The sequence below is a fragment of the Rhinopithecus bieti genome, unplaced genomic scaffold, assembly GCF_001698545.2.
Source record: "Rhinopithecus bieti isolate Rb0 unplaced genomic scaffold, ASM169854v2 scaffold_13348, whole genome shotgun sequence".
Lineage (NCBI taxonomy): Eukaryota > Metazoa > Chordata > Mammalia > Primates > Cercopithecidae > Rhinopithecus > Rhinopithecus bieti.
In genome coordinates this window covers 9958833-9981790 of record NW_016808764.1, presented here as the reverse complement: position 1 = coordinate 9981790, position 22958 = coordinate 9958833, and the positions used below count along the sequence as shown (strand labels likewise).

The following is a 22958-nucleotide window of genomic DNA, read 5'->3' as shown; positions in this document are numbered from 1 at the left end:
GAGGATTGCTTGAGGCCAGGAGGTTAAAGCTGTAGTGAGTTATGATCACATCACTTCACTCTAGCCTGGGTGATGAAGTAAGCCCCTGCCTCTAAAAACAACAACGACAACAACAAAACTTTTCCTTGGAGAAACTGGGTTTATCAGCCTCTTTCTTCAGCCTCTCAGCTTCTCCAGCCTTTGGGGTAGGTTTGTACTGATCTCCCACCACGGATCATTGGCCGGTATCATTGCATCTCTTCTTCCGTCCCGATTAATTCAGGCTGCAATGGCCCACACATGCCTGGAGAATGAATCAGGGTTGACTTAGGCCAGAAATAACAATCCCACTTCCCTTTCACAGATTCTGACTTGCCCAGGCTTCCTTGCAGTAAGAGGTGCTGATGTGATTCAGTTTCAGTCAACAAGATACACAGGTGAAATCTGGGAAGAGGCCCATGAAGAGAAAGACCTCCTGCCCTACCTCTTCCCTAGCACCATCATTTTCATCTGTGGCACTGAACACCTGGAAAGCTCAGCTCCAGACTTATCTTTCCTCCAACATGACCCACTTATGCTGCCAGTCACTTCTCACCTACCTTATGCTGGAGCTGGGGATAGGAGCTTGGGAATTCAGGGCAGTTACATAATGCACCGTAGCTGGTCTCCAAAGATGGCCCCAAATGAAGCCACCTCCCAGTGTTCATGTTCTTATGCAGCCCTCTCCACTCTGAATTGGCACTGGTCCTCTGAAATACGTTAACTCACAGAAAAAAAGATAATGATGCTGTGCTAGTCTGGACCCAAGCCTGACGAAGAACAAGATATTCTGATTTTATCCTCTCAAGAGCCCTGAGCCAGCGCACAAGAAACCCAAGTGCCCTGAGGCAGCCACGTTTTGAGGAAATGTAAGCTGACCACAAGGAGAGGCCACGTGGAGGAGAACTGAGACTCTCAGTCAACATGGAGGACCAGGCTCCAATCTCATGATGTAGTTTGAGCCATTCCAACCATTTGTGTCCCCTGAGTTGACACCATGGGAAGCAAAGATGAGCTGGGAAAATGTAACTGCAAATCATATCCTCTGTTCAATCTCAATAGCCTTCTCATTTTTTTTTTTTTTTTTTTGAGACGGGGTCTCACTCTGTTGCCCAGGCTGGAGTGTGGTGGCAAAATCATGGCTCACTGCAGCCTCAGCCTCCCAAGGCTTAGGTAATCCTTCCACGTCAGCCTCCCAAGTAGCTAAGACTATAGGCATGTACCACCATGCCTGGCTAATTTTTAAATTTTTTGTAGATGTGGGATCTCCTTGTGTTGCTCAGGCTGGTCTCAAACTCCTGGGCTCAAGGGATCGTCCCACCTTGGCCTCCCACAGTGCTGGGACTACAGGTGTGAGCCGCTGCACCCAGCCAGCCTTCTCTTTCTTGCAAATGATTGCACTCTTCTGCAGCTTCACTTTGCTTACACGGGCCTCTCAGCCTGCATTACCTTTCCTCTGCATCAGTTATCCCATCTTCCAAAGCTAATCTGGAAAGCCCCCACTTCTGCAAACCTTCCAGATGATGTCAACTCTGAAGAGTGGGTATTTGGACCAGCTCTGCAGCAAGTGTGTGCTTTTGCTCACAACACACCCACCCTCCCTCTCTTGTTGTAACAGCCCCCCAATTTTGTTTGGATGAACTCCCCCCACCACCTTTTAGTGCAACTCGAATGTCAATCAAGTTGTCCACTAACTTGTGTTTCGAGTGGGACATAGAACCTGCCTGGGCCAATCAGTTGTTCTCTCTCTCTCTCTCTCCTCTCACTGTTTGTCCAGTGCAAATCCTGAGAGGGTGACAGATAGCTGAAAATGGATGATGGCCTGACCAGACCTCCATCAGCTGCTGCTGGCAAGGTCTCCCAAGTTCTCTGGTCCACATTCAGTCCCAGATCTGAGGCTCCAGCGTTTTCATTTGAGTCTACGAGCCACCCTGGAGCAGAGACAGTAATGCTCGCCAAAGATTCCATTGTTCCCTTTCATTTCCCAGCGTTCTGGCAGTTAGGGAAGATCTCGTGACTAGTTCTGACCAGTGATCCTAGAGTAGAAAGGACACATGTCACTTTCAGGCTGAGGCAGTAAAAAGCCCCTGTGCAAACCCCCAGCCTCTTTCTTCCCCTGCCATGGTCACACCAATGGGGCTCCATGTTTCAGGGCTGCAGCCACCAGATTGACGGTGGAACCTCCGTTAGTCTGAGTGAGAGGAGGACAGAGCCTCCTGCTGATCCAAATGTGGTAGATTGCATGACCTAGAAATAATAGTTTTGGGAATGTGTGTTATAGCAGCATGACCTAGCCTGTCCTGAATAATATACTCCAATACCCTTCCTGCCCTTCCAATAAACTTTTTTGCTTAAATTATCACATCAGTTTCTTGTACCTAAACCAGCTTAACTGATAAACTAATAGCTCTTAGCAATTTCCCTTTTTCTTTCTTTCTTTCTTTCTTTCTTTCTTTCTTTCTTTCTTTCTTTCTTTCTTTCTTTCTTTCTTTCTTTCTTTTTCTTTTCTTTTTTTTTTTTTGAGACAGGGTCTCACTGTCACCCAGGCTGAGTGTAGTGGCACAATCTATGGCTCACTGCAGCTTTGAACTCTACAGTGGCTTAAGCAATCCTCCCACCTCAGCCTCCCCAGTAGCTGGAACCACAGGCGTGTGCCACCACACATGGCTAATTTTGGTATTTTTAGTAGACACAGGGTTTCACCATGTTGCCCAGGCTGATCTCAAATTCCTAGGCTCAAGCGATCCTCCTACCTCAGTCTCTCAAAGTGCTGGGATTACACGGGTGAGTCATTCCAGCCGGCCAGCAATTCCTTTGTTGATTACACTTACTAATGTGCATTCATCTTATTTTTTCTTACCAGCTGAGAGCAACCTGACCTAAGGACTATGGAGACTCATCCTTGTATCTCACCACACTGCTGAACACTTTCTTGATAAGATTTGTTAGGATGAATGTAAAAACTGAATAAATAATGAAATTTTTGTTTTGTTTTTAGAGACGGGGTCTCTCTATGTCATCCAGGCTGGAGTGCAGTGGTGTGATCATAGCTTACTTCAACCTTGAACTTCTAGACTCAAGCAATCCTCCCACCTTAGCTTCCCAGTAGCTGGGACTACAGGAATTGAATTCACTTTTTAAATTAAATGTTTGTATTCATCCTATCAAATAGTATCAAGGGCCTTATAGGTCTTCATCAGTGTATACCACCACCATACCTAGCTAATTTTTAAGTTTTCTGTAGAGATGAGGTCTTTCTGTGTTGCCCAGGCTGGTCTCAAACTCCTGGCCTCAAACTCCAGCCTCCCAAAGTGCTGGGATTATAGACGTGAGCCACTATGCCTGACTGAAAATGAAAAATGTGGTGAGTCAACTAGTTACTCCCTTTTCAACTGTGGTTTTCTAATCCATTTTCAAGTGAGGTTTCTTTTTTCCTTTCCTTTTTTTTTTTTTTTTTTGTCGAGACAGAGTCTTGCTCTGTAGCCCAGGCTGGAGTGCAGTGGTGCAATCTTGGTTCACTGCAACTACTGCCTCCTGGGTTCAAGTGTTTCTCTTGCCTCAGCCTCCCAAGTAGCTGGGATTACAGGCATGTGCCACCACGACCGGCTAATTTTTGTATTTTTAGCAGAGATGGAGTTTCTCTGTGTTGGCCAGGCTGGTCTCTAACTCCTGACCTCAGGTTATCTGCCCACCTCGGCCTCCCGAAGTGCTGGAATTGCAGGCGTGAGCCACCATGCCTGGCTTCAAGTGAGTTTTAATTAAAAGAGATTTAAAAATGTGATTGCATCTCTATTTTTATGATGATGGTGGCATATATATAGTATCTGTATGTTTCAATCAAATTATAGTCATAACTTCAAAAAACCTTATTAAATGACAAAGAGTAAAACACTTTGGAAACATCAGAACAGCAACCATATTCACCAAGCTCTTTATTTGCAACGGACACTCTATGCAAGGTTTTTACTTTTTCATCCTCCAACCACCATCCCTAATCCTAGTGTCTACCTCTTACTGAAGACAAAAGAAGCAGCAGCAATTTGGAACTATTTGTTTAATGCTCCCAAAGGAATAAATAATTTCCAAATCATAAAAGGGGGGACTCAAAGGAGCTGGTAGACTAATAAAGAAGAACCATAGAGAGGAGGAAATTCTCCACTTTTGTCCATTTAAAAAGAAACACAATGGTTGGGTGCTCACACCTGTAATCCCAGCACTTTGGGAGGCTGAGGAGGGAGGATCACTTGAGGCCAGGAGTTTGAGACCTACCTAGGTAACAAAATGAGATCCAATCTCTACAAGAAATACAAAATTAGCTGGGTGTGGTGGTGTGCACCTATTCTCCCAGATACTTGGGAGGCTGAGGCAGGAGGATCACTTGTGCCCGGGGAATTTCAGGTTGCAGTAATCTGAGATCACACCACTGTACTCCAGCATGGAGTACATTTTTTTTTTTTTTTTTTTTTTTTTTTTGAGATGGGGTCTCACCCTATTGTCCAGGCTGGAGTGCAGTGGCGTGATCTTGGCTCACTGCAACCTCCACCTCCAGGGTTCAAGCAATTCTTCTGTCTCAGCCTCCCAAGTAGCTGGGATTATAGGCGCCTGCCACCATGCCCAGCTAATTTTTGTATTTTTAGTAGAGACAGGGTTTCATCTTGTTGGTCAGGCTGGTCTCGAACTCCTGACTTCAGGTGATTCACTCACCTCGGCCTCCCAAAGTGCTGGGATTACAGGCGTGAGCCACCGCACCTGGCCAAAAAAATTCATTTTTTAAATTCAATTTTTGCATTCATCCCATCAAATAGTATCAAGGGCCTTATAAGTATTCAGCAGTGTATACCAGCTTGGATGGCACAGCGAGACCCTGTCTCAAAACAAAAAGAGAAAATGAAACACATGCAAAGTGGAAACGACTTACAACCTGCTCCCAGTGAGAGAAAGAGAGAGGCAGAGAGGGAAAGAGAAATGTTACTGTTGGAATAAATCTTTAAGAGCACGTGGTGTGGGGTATATGAAAGAATCTAAATGTGTTACAGATCAGGGCTTCTCAAACATTCACATGCTCAAAATTCACCTGCAGATCTTGCTAAAATGCCGATTCCACTTCAGCTTGTCAGGGAGGGGCCTCAGTCAACTCCTTAGATGTCTCAAGTTCCCAGGGGATACTGAGGCTGCTGGAAGAGCAAGTGCAGAAAACTCCCCGTGGGATCAGAACAGCCAACACAATTCAAGAACTCTCCAAAAGCTTGGGTTGGGGGTTTTGATGAGCTTGCCCTGAGTTCAGCCTTTGATCAGTTCTCTTTAAAAGTCGATTAGGAAATCACTGTTACCTTGTATCTTATCTGGAAATCACTTCTCTGGTAGCTTCACTATCTATTTAGAAAAAGAGTCAAGAACACAGACACAGGGGAAACAGAAGTCTGTAAAGCAAGAACAAGCATAACAAGTTCTACACACTAAACCTTCTGTGCTTTACTGAGATTTAGTTTTAATTTTGGCCACTTTTCTAATGAGACTGACTATGTGTTTGCTCAGGTTAGAGGACATTAGAAGAAGGGAATTATAAGTGCTTAGGACTTCTGGCAGCCCGACAGAGGGGAAGAGATGGAAATAACATGAAAAGCTGACCCTAGAATGAAAAATTCACCACTGTCTTGGGGTATGTCTTGCAAAGGCAAAAAGCCCGAGAGTAGTCACTGTCCTCAAGATATCTTTGAGATGGAGTCTCACTCTGTTGCCCAGGCTGGAGTGCAGAGGTGCGATCTCAGCTCACTGCAACCTCTGCCTCCTGGGTCCAAGTAATTCTCCTGCCTCAGCCTCCCCAGTAGCTGGTACTACAAGCATGTGCCACCATGTCCAGCCAATTTTTGTATTTTTGGTAGAGATGGGGCTTCCCCATGTTGGCCAGGCTGGTCTCAAACCCCTGACTGCAAATGATCTGCTCACCTAGGCCTCCCAAAGTGCTGGGATTACAGGCGTGAGCCACCATGCCCAGCCATCAAAGATACCTTGTACTCATCAAGAAAGGTCATCGTGTGCTTCAGATGGCAGAGAGAGATAATTTTGAATAATTAATATAGAAAAATAGAAAAAGATCTTTAAAAAATGTTAGTGATTGAAGGAATATTCTAGTTATGTGAAACAATTCTGGGCCAGATGTGGTGGCTCACACCTGTAATCCCAGCACTTTGGGAGGCCAAGGCAGGAGGATCGCTTTAGCCCAGGAGTTTGAGACCAGCCTGGGTAACATAGCAAAATCCCACCTCTACCAAAAATTAAAAAAAAAAAAAAAAAAAAAGCCAGACATGGTGGCTTATGCCTGTGGTCCCAGCTACTCAGGAAGATGAGGCAGGAAGTTTGTTTGAGTCTGCGAGGTTGAGGCTGCAGTGAGCCTTGATCATGCCACTGTGCTCCAGCCTGGGTGACAGAGCAAGACCCTGTATCAAAAATAATAATAAAAATTTTAAAATCTTACATATAACAATTCTCAGATGATGCTGGGTAATTATGGCTATAACTATATCCCAATCATATCTATGTAGACTATTATATATATTCTCTATTTCCTTATATCTAAAATCTTTATGATCACACAGACTGAGTTATTCTGAAAAACAGTATCTCTTATGATTATAAAACAAGACATACTCTTGGAGAAAAGTTGGAAAATATAAGAAAATAATAAAAGAGTTTATATGCACTGTTAATATTCTGGTGTGTTTTCTCTCTTAAAATATTTCTCTCTGGTAGTTTTCTCTCTTAAAATATCCTGAATTATTTTTTTCTGACATTAAAGTATTCTTTGAAAACATTATTTTTAGGGTACATAAGATTCCACAGAATTGTTACTCACGCCCACCATTCTCTTTTATAACATTGGGAGACATTGAAGTTGTTTCTTTCTTCTCCTAATATAATGAAGCCTCTCATGCACTTCTTATACATTAACTTTTGTGAGCGTCTCTGATTGTTTCCCCAGATAGATTCCCAGAAGTGGAATTGCTGGGTCAAAGAACACAGACATGTCTGGGTTCTTAATGAGAACAGCAAAATTGCCCTGTGGAGAGACTGAACCGTCTAAAAGGCCTCTGGCAATGTGCATATTTCTCATTTTAGCATCTGAGTTTTCTGCTGCCTTTAAGTTTAGTAATCGGTTTTATTTTTATTTTTTATTTTTGTTTTTTTGAGACGGAGTCTCGCTCTGTCTCCCAGGCTGGAGTGCAGTGGTGCGATCTCAGCTCACTGCAACTTCCGCCTCCTGGGTTCGAGCGATTCTCCTGCTTCAGCCTCCTGAATAGCTAGGACTATAGGCGCCTGCCACCACGCCTGGCTAATATTTTGTATTTTTAGTAGAGATGGGGTTTCACAGTGCTAGCCAGGATGGTCTCGATCTCCTGACCTCATCATCTGCCCGCCTCAGACTCCCAAAGTGCTAAGATTACAGGCCTATTGATCATTTTTAAAGTCGACCTTTGGGAGCTGTCACCTTTCCTTTTAAGAAGAGTGATGGGTAGAGGGTGATCATTTTCCTTTTTTTCCCAACCAACTTGTGCGCATCGCCTCTACTAGATCGAACTTAAAATCTCCTTTCTTTTCTTTTATCTTTTTCTTTTGAGGCAGAGTCTCACTCTGTCGCCCAGGCTGGAGTGCAGTGGCACCATCTCAGCTCACTGCAACCTCTGCCTCCTGGGTTCAAGCAATTCTCCCGCCTCAGCCTCCTGAGTAGCTGGGATTATAGGCACGTGCCACCATGACTGGTTAATTTTTTTTCTTTTTTGTATTTTTGTATTTTAGTGGAAATGGGGTTTCACCCAGACTGTTCTCAAACTCCTGGCCTCACGTGATCCAACTGCCTTGGCCTCCCAAAGTGCTGGGATTACAGGCATGAGCCACCGCACCTGGTTTGAACTTAAAATTTCATGAATTCAAAAATTATGTATTTATCACACTGCTGAGCTTTAGAAAAAAAGAAACAAAAATGATGTAGTATACAGATGCTGATGAAAACGACTTTGAAAAGGGCTTGACTTGGGCTGTGGAAAACCAGGTCTCTAGTCTCCATCCTCTTCTCCATTCACTGCCATGTACTTTTCAAAAATACGCTTTTAATTCTTTTTTCATATTTTCACTCTTCCTATCAGAAATTTGTTTTTAAATACAGAAAAGTAAAAGTGAAAAAAATGACAGTTGTCCATTTTTCTACCATCCAGCATTAACCTCTGCTAACATTTTGGCATATTTGACTTTATCGCCTTTTAAAGCCAATATTTGAAAATTCAATTTTCAAATCTTTTCAATCCTTAAATTCATTGTGATATGAATACATAGTTTTATTATTTTAGTTTAAAATTAGAATACTCCAGGCTGGGAGTGGTGGCTCACGCCTATAATCCCACCACTTTTGGAGGCTGAGGTGGGAGCTGCTCACCTAGAGTACAGTAAGCTGTACTCGAGGTCAGGAGTTCAAGACCAGCCTGGCCAACATGGGGAAACCCCATCTCCACTAAAAATACAAAAATTAGGTGGGTGTGGTAGCATCCACCTGTAGTCCCAACCACTTGGGAGGCTGAGGCAGGAGAATCGCTTGAACCCAGGAGGCAGAGCTTGCAGTGAGCCGAGATCGAGTCACTGTACTCCAGCATGGATGACAGAGCAAGACTCCAGCTCAAAATCAATGAATAAATAGAAATAAAATTAAAATATTCCAGGTAAACCTCAAGATCTTTATTCTCTTCTCCCATCCCAATCTTCCTTTCCCCTTCCTAGAGGCCCTCTAGTTTGAGTTATGTAATAATCTTTTCAATCCTTAAATAGAAAATAGTTTTATATGCATCTGCTTATCTATTGGCAAATTATAATATTGCCATTTTGCATTGCTCCAAATTTGCATAAATGGTAATCTTGCTGTATCATCTTTATATCTTGCTTTTCCCCCACTCTATCTATGCTTTCAGGATTCATTCATGTAGACACTTGTGAGTGAATTCATTCCTTTTCATGTTATATGACTGTCCATGGTACATGACTACTTTGCTTTTTGATTTGCTTATTAATGGCTCTTTAGGACATTTCATTTTCTCCCACCACATTGTTGCAGCAAATCTCAAGCACACAAGGGAGGTTTTCTTCAGTTAAATTCCTAAAAGTGGAATTGCTGGATAAGCTTTTTCAACTTCAATAACACCAAATAGCTCTCCAGAGGGGCTATATACAACATTTATAACCCCACCATATACGTACAAGAGTACTGGTCTCTCTTTACCCTTGACCACATTTTGTCATTCCTTATAGGGGAAAAGTTGGTTTCCTTTTCTTGTTTTTATTTCCAACTAATACTGAGGTTAAACATCTTTCCATGTATATTTATATTTAAATGTATGTATTTATAAATACATATTTTATAAATATATATATTTTATAAATATCTATCTATCTATCTATCTATCTATCTATCTATCTATCTATCTAATATGGAGTCTAGCTCAGTCACCCAAGCTGGAGTGGAGTGGTGTGATCTCAGCTCAATGCAACCTCTGCCTCCCAGGTTCAATTGATTCTCCGACCTCAGCCTCCCAAGTAGCTGGGACTCCAGGCGCCTGCCACCACGCCTGGCTAATGTTTGTATTTTTAGTAGAGATGGGGTTTCCCCATGTTGGCCAGGCTTGTCTCAAACTCCTGACCTCAAGTGATCCACCCACCTTGGCCTCCCAAAGTCCTGGGATTACAGATGTGAGCTATTGCACCTGATCCCCACATATTTTTTAGCCATGTGAATTTTCTCTTTTGGAAGAGATATTCTTTTGATACACTGGTAGACTGAATTTTTTTCAATACATACTTGTGATAAAGATGAGCCTGACATTTTCTTTAATTTTGCTGTTCTCTTTTTGGTGTCAAAATTAAACTAGTCTCATAGAATGTGTTGAATAGCTTTCTCTATCTTGTTTGTATTTCAGTGAATTTTGCATAATGTAGTCTTTTTGTGTGCTGATCACTCCAGTAAAACTTTCTTGTTCCAGACATCTTAGAAGGTGAAGCATATCCTATACTTCTAGTTCAATTTCATTAGTGATTATTACTTTTAATGACAAAAACCTCAATTGCTTTTGCACCAACCTAATACTTTCCTTCTTGGGTCAAGTTTTGTAATTGTTATTTTGTTAAAATTACCTTTTTTCTAATTTTTCAAATGTATTGGCATAAAGTTTGTGGTATACTTTTGTGCTTTCTAAAATTTTTACTCTGGCTGGTATGTTCAGTTTGCCATTTATCATATTGTTTGTACCATTTTCTTGATCAATCTTACATGAAGTTTTTCTACTTTATTAGTCATTAAGAGAACACCAGCTTTTGGCTTCTATAATCAACTTCATTTTCTTTTGTTCTTTGTTTTACTCATTTCTGCTTTTTCATTCTTATTTCCTTCCTTCTGCTTTCTCTGAGCTTCTGTAGTTGTTATTTTTCTACCTTTTAACAATTAGCTCCTTTATGTTTTTTATTTTTTTTATTTTATTTATTTTTTATTTTATTTTATTTTTTTTTGAGACGGAGTCTCACTCTGTCGCCCAGGCTGGAGTGCAGTGGCCGGATCTCAGCTCATTGCAAGCTCTGCCTCCCGGGTTCACACCATTCTCCTGCCTCAGCCTCCCGAGTAGCTGGGACTACAGGCGCCGCCACCTCGCCCGGCTAGTTTTGTATTTTTTAGTAGAGACGGGGTTTCACCGTGTTAGCCAGGATGGTCTCGATCTTCTGACCTCGTGATCCGCCCGTCTCGGCCTCCCAAAGTGCTGGGATTACAGGCTTGAGCCACCGCGCCCGGCCATGTTTTTTATTTTGTAAGAAGTATACTTAAAGCTATAAGTCCTCCTCTAATTATCATTATTATTGTTTTGAGATGGAGTCTTGCTCTGTCACCCAGGCTGGAGTGCAGTGGCGTGATCTCAGCTCACTGCAGCCTCTGCTCTCCTGCCTCAGCCTCCTGAGTACCTGGGACTGCAGGTGTCCACCACCATGCCCGGCTAAGTTTTGTATTTTTAGTAGAGATGGGGTTTCGCCACGTTGGCAAGGCTGGTTTCGAACTCCTGACTTCAGGTGATCCGCCTGCCTCAGGCTCCCAAAGTGCTGGGATTACAAGGGTGAGCCCTGTGCCCAGCTAATTAATTTAGTTGGATCCCACATGTTTTGTTATGTCAGGTTTTCATTGTCATTTATTTCCAAATATTTTATAATTTCCATGTTGGTTTTCTTTTTAATCCAAATGTTTTCCATTTCTAAACATGTGTTTTCTCTTAAAAATGTACGATAAAATCTTTCAACATATAAAAGGGTATAAAAAATATAATACCTGGCCGGGCCGGGCTCAAACCTGTAATTCCAGCACTTTGGGGCCAAGACGGGGCGGGATCACGAGGTCAGGAGATCAGACCATCCTGGGCTAACACGGATTGAAACTCTCTACTAAAAAAATACAAAAACTAGCCAGGTGAGGTGGCCGGCGCCTGCTTTAGTTCCCAGCTCCTCGGGATAGGCTGCAGGCAGGAGAATGTCGTAAACCCGGAGTCGGAGGCTTGGCAGGAGCTGAGATCTGAGGCAGCTGCACTCCAGGTCCGGGCGACAGAGGCGAGACTCTCGCCTCAAAAAAAAAAAAAAAAAAATATATAATATATATAAAAATTATCCTGCGATTAGGTCCTGATACTCAACCCCTCACTTAAGATAATAAAACTGAAATAAAACTCGAAAGTATGCTTATAATGTTTAATTTTGTTTTAATTTTTTTTTTGAGACAGAGCTTTGCTCTTGTTGCCCAGGTTGGAGTGCAGTAGTGCGATCTTGGCTCACTGCAACTTCCGCCTCCCAGGTTCAAGGAATTCTTCTGCCTCAGCCTCCTGAGTAGCTGGGATTACAAGCGCCCGCCACCACGCCTGGCTGATTTTTAACAATATTTTTAGTAGAGATGGGGTTTCATCATGTTGTCCAGGCTGGTCTCAAACTCCTGACCTCAGGTGATCCGCCTTCCTTGGCCTCCCAAAGTGCAGGGGTTACAGGTGTGAGCCACTGTGCCTGCCCAATTTTTAATTTTTAAAAATTCATAAGTAGTAGATGTACCTGGTTAAAAAAAAAAAAAGTTCATTCTGACTTCCTGGCCCCTTCCTCAGAAGCAACTGCAGTTACTAATTTAAGGTGTATTGTATCTACACCTTTTTGGCTCCCTTTTTGTTGTTGATGTTTAATTTTACCGCATTGCGGTTCGTCAATGTGGTCTATAGATTCTTTGGAATTCATTGAAGCTTCAAGAATAGATATACCCAAGTTTTTTTTTTCTAAAATACAAGCTTGATCTCATCACTTACTTTTCATAAGCTTCTGTGGTCTTCGAGTGAAAGACCAACGCCCTCAGCATATTATTTCCTGAAGCTTCCTCTCTAGCCAAGGCCTTGGCCACCCGCCTTCTGTCCAACAAATTTATGTACTCATAGCTGTCATGCATTTTAGGGTCAGTTTTGAGAAGTTTGAACTATCACAGCTGTCCAGGAACAGAGAGTCCAAAGTCTGGCACTTCAATGGCCCTAATAAATACTCACAGAGCCCACTAGGGAATGGGCCGTCCTCTGAGTCACACTGAGGCAGGACTGTCACCCCGTGGGGGACCACTCTGCATGGTGAACTTCAATTCTTACTCACTACTTGTTCCTGCTGAACGAGATTCACCTCACAGAGGCCTCTGCTCGCTGTACTGCTTCCATTTTAATTGGTCAGCATTTTCCCTTCTTTTTATTTTTGCCAGATCCATAGTGGATCACTTGACAGTAGCATTCTCCCATCATTTGGCCTTCCATGAATCAGTCGCTTATCCCCAGCTAACGCCCACTTCTATGAATCAGTTGCAGACGCCCAGCTAAGGCCTACTACTCAGTATGAATCCAGGCTGAGCTTCTGCTCTGAAGCCCCCAGGATATGGATGGGAGCGTTGAGGGAGGGATCAGATAACCGACTGTCATCTCTACACATTTCTGGTTTCAACCTCAGCTAGGAGCTCATCTCTGCATTGTCGTCAGCATCTCTTCCAAACCTTTTGACCCATTCCCCTTAAATCCCTTAGCATCTCCTCAGCACCTCCTAACCTTTTTTGGGATAGGCTGGTGTGCAGCGGCACCATCCCTCAACCTTAACCTCAACTGCAGCCTCAACTTCCTGGGTTCCACCTCCCATGCTCAAGCCATCCTCCCACCTCAGCCTCCCAAGTAGCTGGGACTGCAGACACATGCCACCACACTCAGCTAATTTTTAAATTTTTTTGTAGAGATGAGGTCTTGCTGTGTTGCCCAGGCTGGTCTTGAACTCCTGACTTCAAGCAATCCTCCCACCTCAGCCTCCCAAAGTGCTGGGATTACAGATGTGAGCCACGACACCAGGCCCTCTTCAGCCACAGAATGATACTGTTTGCTACTTTATGGAGAAAACGGAAAACATCAGGAGTGAGCTTTTATTTAGCCACTTACACCTCTTTTCCTGCTGTTTCAGAGGTGTTTCTTTTCCTCTCTAGGTTAACAGTAATCCTGTCTCCATACACCTTTGACTCCATCCCTTTCTGTCTCTCTGTTTTTGTTTTTGTTTTTTTCTTAAGACAGAGTCTTGCTCTGTCGCCCAGGCTGGAGTGCAGTGGCACAGTCTCAGCTCACTGCAATCTCCGCCTCCTGGGTTCAAGGAATTCTCCTGCCTCAGCATCCAGAATAGCTGGGACTACTAGTGTGTGCCACCACACTCGGCTAATTTTTTGTATTTTTAATAGAGATGGGGTCTCACTATGTTGGCCAGGCTAGTCTCAAACTCCTTTTTTTTTTTTTTTTTTGAGATGGAGTCTCGCTTTGTCACCCAGGCTGGAGTACAGTGGCTTGATCTTGGCTCACAGCAACCTTTGTCTCCCGGGTTCAAGCGATTCTTCTGCCTCAGCCTCCCAAGTAGCTGGGACTGCAGGCATGTGCCACCACGCCCAGCTAATTTTTGTATTTTTAGTAGAGACAGGGTGTCACCATATTGTCCAGGCTGGTCTCGAACTCCTGACCTCATGATCCACCCACCTCGGCCTCCCAAAGTTCTGGGATTATAGACGTGAGCCACTGCACCCGGCTGCCTGTTTCTATTTTATGTATTATTATCTCTGCTCCTGAGTCTTCAAGTCTTCCCTTCTGAAGCCATACTTCCCAAAAGAGCAGTCAGCATTCCCTCTCCACTTCCTCAACTTCCGCAATTCACTCTTGGAGTTGGATCTGGCTTCCTCCCCCTCTAGTAAGACGGCCTTTGTTGGCCATCAAATTCTAAATCAGTGGCGCATCTTTCTTGACCTCTCCAGAGCATTGACGATTCTGACCACACCCTCCTTCACAAGTCTCTATTCCTATGTGCCTCTGATGCCACTTTCACAGCATGTGGTTCATGAATGTTGCCTGTAGATTCTTGAGAATTTCTTGAAGCTTCCTTTGTGGCCAGTAATCAATTTCTGTAAATGTTCCAATAATGTTTGAAAAGAATAGATATACCCAAGTTCTTTTTCTAAAACACAAACCACTCATTTCTTCCTGGTCTTCCATCACTTCTATGGTCTTCAAGGGAAAGACCAACCCCTTCAGTCTTGAATCTTTCTTTCCTTTCTCCCTTTTTTTCTTGACGCTTTGATATTGAAATGCCTGTGTTCCCAGAGTTTTCTATTCTTTTATCTCTCCACACACCAGGGAAGCACATGCTTCAGAAAAGGGGACGGTCTCTCTCAAGCTCTGAATGAGTGTTGCCATGGGGGAAGGCGGGCCCACTGTCGTCAGACTTCCCCACTTTTCCAGAGTAGTCACCTACAGTAGGGTTTTATGTGAAATATCCCAAGTTTATTTATTTTTGAGACAGAGTCTGGGTCTGTCACACAGGCTGGAGTGCAGTGATGCAATCTCAGCTCACTGCAACCTCTTCCTCCTTGGCTCAAGCTGTCCTCTCACCTCAGCCTCCTGAGTAGCTGGGACTACAGGTGTTCGCCACCATGTCTGGCTAATTTTTTTTGTGTGTGTGTATATATATACACACGTATATATATATATACACACATATATACACACGTATATATGTACACACACACACACACATATATATATATATATATTTTTTTTTTTTGTAGAGATGGGGCCTCACCATATTGACCATGGCTGATCTCAAACTCCTGAGCTCAAGCCATCCTCCCAGCTTGGCCTCTCAAAGTGTTGGGATTATAGGAATGAGCCACCGTGCCCAGTCAAAGATCGAAAATCCCAAGTTTAAATATTGATAATTAATAGAAAATTTCACAAAACCATGTAGGGCAAACAAAACACAAATGTTACTCTTCAGGGCTTTATTTTCCCACTTATTTGACTACCTATTAGGCAGTTTATAAAGTAGTTATTAGTGGTGTTAGTTCACACTTATTGAGGGCTTACAATGTGCCACAGACACTCTTCTAAGTAGTTTACATCTTCTCTTCCTTTAATCTTCAGAAAAACACTATCAACAAAGTGCTATTATTAAACCTGCTTTATAGATGAGCAAACTGAGGCTGAGAACTTGAGTTTAGTCATCCCTTAGTATCGGTGAGGGATTGGTACCTCAGTCCCCATGGATACCAGAATTCTCGATGATCAAGTCCCTTATATGAAATCAAAACTACCTTTGTAAAAAGCATAACTGAGAAAATTCTGACAGTGAAAGAGATCTGGCCTGGCTCCATCTTGCTTCTAACTTCCAAGCTATCCTTGATCATTCCTGGGCATAGGTTTAATTAATGTTGGAAAGAACTTAGTTCATAGTTGAACTTTGAAACAAAGGCAATAATAGTCCTTTCCCAAAACAAATCCCCTTCTTGCCTAGGGACGGGTCTGCCTTTGTAGACTAACAAATTAGCTAAAAGATTAGAAATTATGGTTTAGGAGGTCATGCAAGCTGGAGGCTGCAAGATTCTGACCCACCCCAAATTGCTTCTGGGAGTAACATCACTGTTCTAAAACCTAAAATCAGTGCTTGAGATATTTTGCAGAACCCGTGTTCTAATGCATCAGCTGACACCACCCAGCCCTGTAATCTGGCTCACCTGGTACTTTGGCCCTAACCCAGGAACTGACTCAGTGCAAGAGGACAGCTTTGACTCCTTTCCTCTCTAATCTGACCAATCAACACTCCCTAATCCCCAGTCCCCTACCCACCAAATTATCCTCGAAAACCCTGAATTTCCGGGGAGACTGATTTGAGTAATAACAAAACTGTGATCTCCTGTTCAGCCAGCTCTGTGTGAATTAAACTTTCTCTATTGCAATTCCCCTGTCTTGATAAATCGCTTCTGTCTAGGCAGCAGGCAAGGAGAACCCACTGGGCACTTACAAAATGGCAGAATATTTGTATATAACCTACGCAAATCCTCCAGTATATTGAAAGTCATCTTTAAATTACTTATACTACTTAATACAATGTAAATGCTATATAAGTAGTTGATATGCTGTATTGCTTTCAGAATTTGTATTATTTTATTTTGTATTGTTATTTTATTGTTTTCCTCCACAAATATTATCCATCCGTAGATGGGGAACCTATAAACAGGGACGGCTTACTGTACTTTGTCCTGTATCTCAGAGATACTGAATTTAAGGCCCAGGATTCTATGTTGACCATCCAGCTCCAAAGCTCAAGGGTTTAATCACCACACACTACTGCTTTCCCACTTGGCAGATGAAACTGAAGTCCAGAGAGGTTAAGAGGTTGTCCAACATCAGGCCGGGCGTGGTGGCTCACGCCTGTAATCCCAGGACTTTGGGAGGCCGAGGCGGGCGGATCACGAGGCCAGGAGATGGAGACCATTCTGGCTAACACGGTGAAACCCCATCTTTACTAAAAATACAAAAATTAGGTCGGGCGCGGTGGCTCAAGCCTGCGTTTGGGAGGGCGAGTTGTTAGCGGATCACGAGGTCGCAGGAGATCGCAGACCTCCTGCGCTACAGGGGTGAAACCCGTCGTCTCTTACTAAAAAGTTACAAAGAAACTAGCCGGCGACGGGGTGGCGGGCGCCGCTGCTAGTTCCCGGGGGCTGACTCGGAGGCCTGAGGCGGGAGAATGGTGTGTGGCCCGGGGAGGCGGAGCTGTTGCAGTGAGCTGAGATCGGGACCACTGCTCCAGCAGCCCGGGTGACAGAGCGAGACTCCGCCTAAAAAAAAAAAAAAAAATTAGCCGGGCGTGGTGGTGGGCACCCGTAGTCCCAGCTACTTGGGAGGCTGAGGCAGGAGAATGGTGTGTGCCCGGGAGGCGGAGCTTGCAGTGAGCCGAGATGCGCCACTGCACCCCAGCCTGGGGGTCAGAGCGAGACTCCGTCTCAAAAAAAATAAAAAAGGTTGTCCAAGATCACAGGGGTGATGAGTGACCAAGCCTGTATTTGAGTTATCCTCACAGAAACAGACATTTGCAGGTACCGCTGTTCTGTATTAGTTACCTGTTTCCCTTGCTAGGCTGCATCCCTAGCTCTCAGACTAGGGATAGAATACAAACGTTTGGAAAATTAATGCCTTGAAGATTCAAAGCAGTCTATTCACTTCCAAGAGTAATTTCACTTGCTTTCTCACAATCCCTAGATAAGATAATAGTTAACATTTAATTAGCACTCCCATATGTGACACTTTTCGGTGGCTATGCTAAGCACCTGATATAGGTGTCATTATCTCTTGTAAATCTCACCAACACTATTTTGCAAGGACTAATATCCCCATTTAATGGAAGAGGAAACTGAGGCTCAATGACTTGCCCAGGTTCCTGCCAACTAGTAAGTGGTAGAGCCAGGATTCTAGCTCAGGCTATATGACCACAGAGTCCACATTTTTTTCTTTTCTTTTTTTTGAGACTAAGTCTTGCTCTGTCACCCAGGCTTGAGTGCTGTGATGCGATCTGGCTTACTGCAACCTCTGCCTCTCGGTTTCAAGCGATTCTCCTGCCTCAGCCTCCCGAGTAGGTGGGATTACAGGCACACACCACCACGCCCGGCTAATTTTTGTACTTTTAGTAGGGACGGGGTTTCACCATGTTGGCAAAGTTGGTCTCTAACTCCTGACCTCAAGTGAGCGGCCTGCCTTGGTCTCCCAAAGTGCTGGGACTACAGGCGTGAGCCACCGCGCCCGGCCAGAGTCCACATTTTTGACGACGAGGCCACACTGTCAGTTCCACAGATGGGGAAACTGAGGCCCGGGGTAGGGCACTACATTGTGCCGGCGGAATCGTGGCCATTGAGGGAAGCACGGGCTGCACGCCGATTCTTCCTCCTTGGTCAGGGAAGTCACTGAGGTGCAGGAGGCGGAGGGCGATAAGTGGAAGCCCCTTCCCATTATTAAGGATGGAGAGCGGTGCGGTAATCCGCGTAATTTGGGATCTAACCCACGAGGCGGAAACACCAGGGAAACGGCAAGAACGGAAAACCGGAAGTGCGTCACCCAACGGACGGGAGAATCGGCTGCAGGCCACCAATGGGAACGCCGCATTCGCGTTCGCCCCGCCCCAAAGGAAGAAGAGTCCTCCTTGCGACCGTATCGGCTAGCGCAGCGCGGGGTTCGCCTGGGCGCCCTGGTGGGTAACGCGGGGCGCTAGCGGGTAGAGGGGAAAGAAGAGGGACTTCGAGGAAGGCGAGGGGAGGACGGAAGGTGGGGTGGGCGAGACAGGCAGTGGGGTCCTTCCCCGTGGTCGGTCCCCGTGGGCTGTGGAACTCGGGGACGGGTCTTGGGGTTCCCCCTTCTTGATGGGGAAACTGAGGCCCAGAGAGGGGCCGCAGAAGGCAGCGGACTGGGATCTCCTCCCGCAACACACACGCAGACATCTCAAAATCGTACTATTTAGTGAAAAATATTTTTAATCGTAATTACGATTTAACAGGTAAGGATACTTTTCATCGTAATAGGTGAAAAATCAAAATATAAAATTCGATTCAAACTGTGATTACATGTATGGAAAACACAGCCTTCGCCGACCACCCTGTCTGTCTCGCCGCCCTCGGTGCTCCCCTCTGTTTTGTGTACGGAGTTTCTCACTTTGTACAAGTCCGCAGCCGCTTGTGTTACAGCCCCGAGGCCACATGCGTTTAAAATCGAGGATTTCTTGGACTTTGGAAAGGTAAAATGCGTATGTTCTATGTTAGGTTTCACCCTCAGTGGGGACTGGAGCAGCGGCTTGCAATCAAATACACGACCCTTTCCACAGCTAAAGATATGAAGATATGCGCATATATTATATTGACCGGGTCGCGGTGGCTCACCCCTGTAATCCCAGCACTTTGGGAGGCTGAGGCAGGCGAATCACCTGAGGTCCGGAGTTCGAGACCAGCCTGGCTAACATGGTGAAAACCCGCCTCTACTAAAAATACAAAAAATTAGCCGGGCGTGGTGGCGCGTGCCTGTACTATCAGCTACTCGGGAGGCTGAGGCGGGACGCTGAGGCAGGAGAATCGCTTGAACCAGGGAGGCGAAGGTTGCAGTGAGCAAGGATCACGCCACTTCACTCCAGCTGAGGCAACAACAGCGAAACTCCGTATAAAAAAAAAAAAAAGATGGCCGGGCGCGGTGGCTCAAGCCTGTAATCCCAGCACTTTGGGAGGCCGAGGCGGGCGGATCACGAGGTCAGGAGATCGAGACCATCCTGGCTAACACGGTGAAACCCCGTCTCTACTGAAAATACAAAAAATTAGCCGGGCGTGGTGGCGGGCGCCTGTAGTCCCAGCTACTCGGAGGCTGAGGCGGGAGAATGGCGTGAACCCGGGAGGCGGAGCTTGCAGTGAGCCGAGATCGCACCACTGCACTCCAGCCTGGGCGACAGAGCGAGACTCCGTCTCAAAAAAACAAAAACAAAAAAAAAAAAAAGATATGCATATATTTACGCTGTTGGGATGAATAACCATAAATAGCCTCACCTTAAGTCAGGTCAAGTTTTCCAACGTAAGAAACAAGTTTTGGTATTCAGACTTTTTTTTTTTTTTCCCTGCATCCGATCATCCACTAGTATTCATACCTTTTTATATTTGAGGGTTTCAGATGAGGGACCTGGATTGTAGTTGTTCTGTTCACTCACTTTTCTCACTCTCGCTGGATAAGAGAGTGTCTTTGAGAACAGGAACTGTGCTGTTGTATGGTCACGTCTCTCTCTGCCACCAACTCTTGTGTGTCACCTTGTGCCCTCTTAGTCTCAGTTTCCTCATCTGTAAGATGGGGTCAGTGATCCTTTGCTCATAAGGTGGTTCTGGTTAGGGTTAAATGAGGTAGTGCATGTAAAGCACTAGAATTGTGTTAGCACCTGCACGAATGGTATGACTGAGATTTACTTATTCCACAAACATTGCTATTTTAAAATTATTAAATTTAAATAAATTTATTAAATTAATTAAATGTATTAATTAAAAGTATAGATGTATTTCTTAAAATGTGGGTGATAGGAATTTTAAAGATTTATATAATGCTTCAAAGCCTTAGAAAGGTTTTCTTTAATTGGTTTATCTGTATATCCGAACTCTTGAAACTTAAAGCTAAAATACTAGGATTTATCTGCAGGGTTGCAGAGAGATAATTCTGCCTTAAATTGTCTAAAACAGAAACAAAACAAGACAATATGTTATACATGGGATTAAAACCAATTTTTCTCCCATTTTTTCTCCTTTTTTCTTTTGCTGCCCACATTGTGCCTTTATTTTATGAGCCCCAGTTTTCTGGGCTTAGTTAAAAAAAAAAATTCAGTCTATACGTTGAATTTAGGGAGTTTTTGTTCTTAAAGAAAAGGCATAGACATAAAAAAAATAAATGTTTATCTGGGAAAATATATTGAAATCATGCTGCTGAGCCTCTATTTTCTTTGATGTTTTGGTTCAGTATTCTTTTATCATAAATTCTTAGCATTTAAAATTTACTGATGTACATTTAAAGCCAATAAACTTTTAATTAATACAAAAATATATATATATGTTTTTTCTTTTTGTGATGGAGTCTTGCCCTGTTACCCAGGCTGGAGTGCAGTGGCGCGACCTTGGCTCGCTGCAACCTCCACCTCCTGGGTTCAAGCGATTCTCCTGCCTCAGCCTCCTGAGCAGCTGGGATTACAGGCGTGCACCACCACGTCTGGCTAATTTTTGTATAAAATAAAATTATTTAAGTAGGTAATACATGTATGTCTATGGCTAATCCCACCATTCTCTCCACAGTCTCTTCTCATAGAGACAAGGGATACAATATGCATAAACAAACTTACGGTTGTCTTTCTTCCACTCCTACTTTCCCGCCCCTTTTCCACCAAATCATAGCATTCAATCCTATCCTGTTCTCATTCTCATTTACATTTATTTTGGCTGTTATTTAACATATTCACGTTACTTTTTTTTTTCTTTTGTAGAGAGTGGATCTTGCTATATTGCCCAGGCTGGTCCTAAAGTCCTGGTCTCAAGCAGTCCCCCCACCTTGACCTCCCAAAGTATTGAGATTACAGGTGTGAATCACCATGCCTGGCCCATCACATTTAAAAACATTGTATGTAACATACCTGTACAATTGTGTGGAAGTGTAAGTTTGAAGGACAAAAATGAAATGAACACTCATGTACCTGCCACCAAGTTAAGAAACAGACATTTTCAGATCCCCAAACCCCCCCACTGAATCTTTTCTTCCCTCCTCGAAGATAACCATCACTCTGAATATTGTGTTACTTGTTCCCTTGTTTTGCTTTGTAGTTTTTATGATGTATGTACGTATCTCTAATGAATATAATGTATGCTTTTGCTGAGTTTTCGATTTTATATGATAGGATTCTAAAATATATTTTGTGTGACTTGCTTGTTGCACTTAACGTTATCTTTTTGAGAAGCATGTGTGTTGGTGTGAGGAGCTCTACTTTATCTTCATTGCTGATTTGAATTCTATGGGGTAATTATATTGTTTTAATATAGTTCTTCAGTTGGTAGGCATTTATACTGTTGCTAGACTTTTGTTATTACATGGTGCTTCTGTAAAAACATATTTCCTAGCGCAAAAGTGGAAGTTTCTGTAAGGTATACACCTAATAGATTTCTGGGGATATGCAAATTTGCTAGTAGTATCAACTGTTATCTGAAATGGTTACAATAATTTATACTCAGCCTGGTGTGGTGGCTCACACCTGTAATCCCAGCACTTTGGTAGGCCAAGTTGGGTGGATCGCTTGAGTCCAGTAGTATGAGACCAGCTGGGGCAACAGGTGAGACCCCATCTCTACAAAAAATACAAAAATTAGCTGGGCATGGTGGTGTGTGCCTGTAGTCATAGCTTCTAGTGGGGTCTGAGATCAGAGGATCGATTGAGCCCACAAGGTCAAGGCTGCGGTGAGCTATGACTGTGTCATTTCATTACAGTCTGGGCAACAGAGTGAGACTCTGTCTCAAAAAAAAGAAAAAAAAAGGAATTTATACTCTTCCAGCTTCCAGCAACAGATGAAAGTTTCAGTCTCAGACATTCTTTTACAATTTTTGCCTATCTGGTGGTGGCTAAAACATTCCTTCACTGTGGTTTTAATAATCATTTATCTGATAACATTGAGATTGAGCATCTTTTTTCCGTATTTATTCATCATTTATGCATCCTCTTTTTGTAAAATTTCTGTTGCCCATTTCTCTTTCACAGTTGTCTTTCCCATGCTGATTTGTAGAAATTCCTTATATAGTCTGAATATGAATCTTTTGTATTGTGTAGCTTATGTTTGTTTTAAATACCCTCCAGTTTGTATCCCCTAACCCCCACCTTTCTGGTATTTTTGGTGAATACAGGCCCTTAACTTTCACAAAAGTCAAATTTATCAGTATATTCCTTTATGATGTACTTTTTGTATCTCTTAAAGAAATCATTCCCTACCCTCAGGTGATAAATATATTCTCTATATTGTCTAAAAGT

The 22958-nt window shown here is 43.6% G+C and overlaps 1 protein-coding gene across 2 annotated transcripts in view; it reads left to right on the top strand.

Annotated features, from left to right (window-relative positions):
* The first annotated feature begins 18531 nt into the window (after nt 1-18531).
* NSMCE1 (NSE1 component of SMC5/6 complex) overlaps nt 18532-22958 on the top strand; it is a 43205-nt gene continuing 38778 nt past the window's right edge. For both annotated transcript variants that reach the window (XM_017887187.1, XM_017887186.1), the window contains exon 1: nt 18532-18633. In XM_017887187.1, coding sequence (XP_017742676.1) covers nt 18534-18633 — 100 coding nt within the window. In that variant the 5' untranslated portion in view covers nt 18532-18533. The remainder of the gene's footprint in view (nt 18634-22958) is intronic.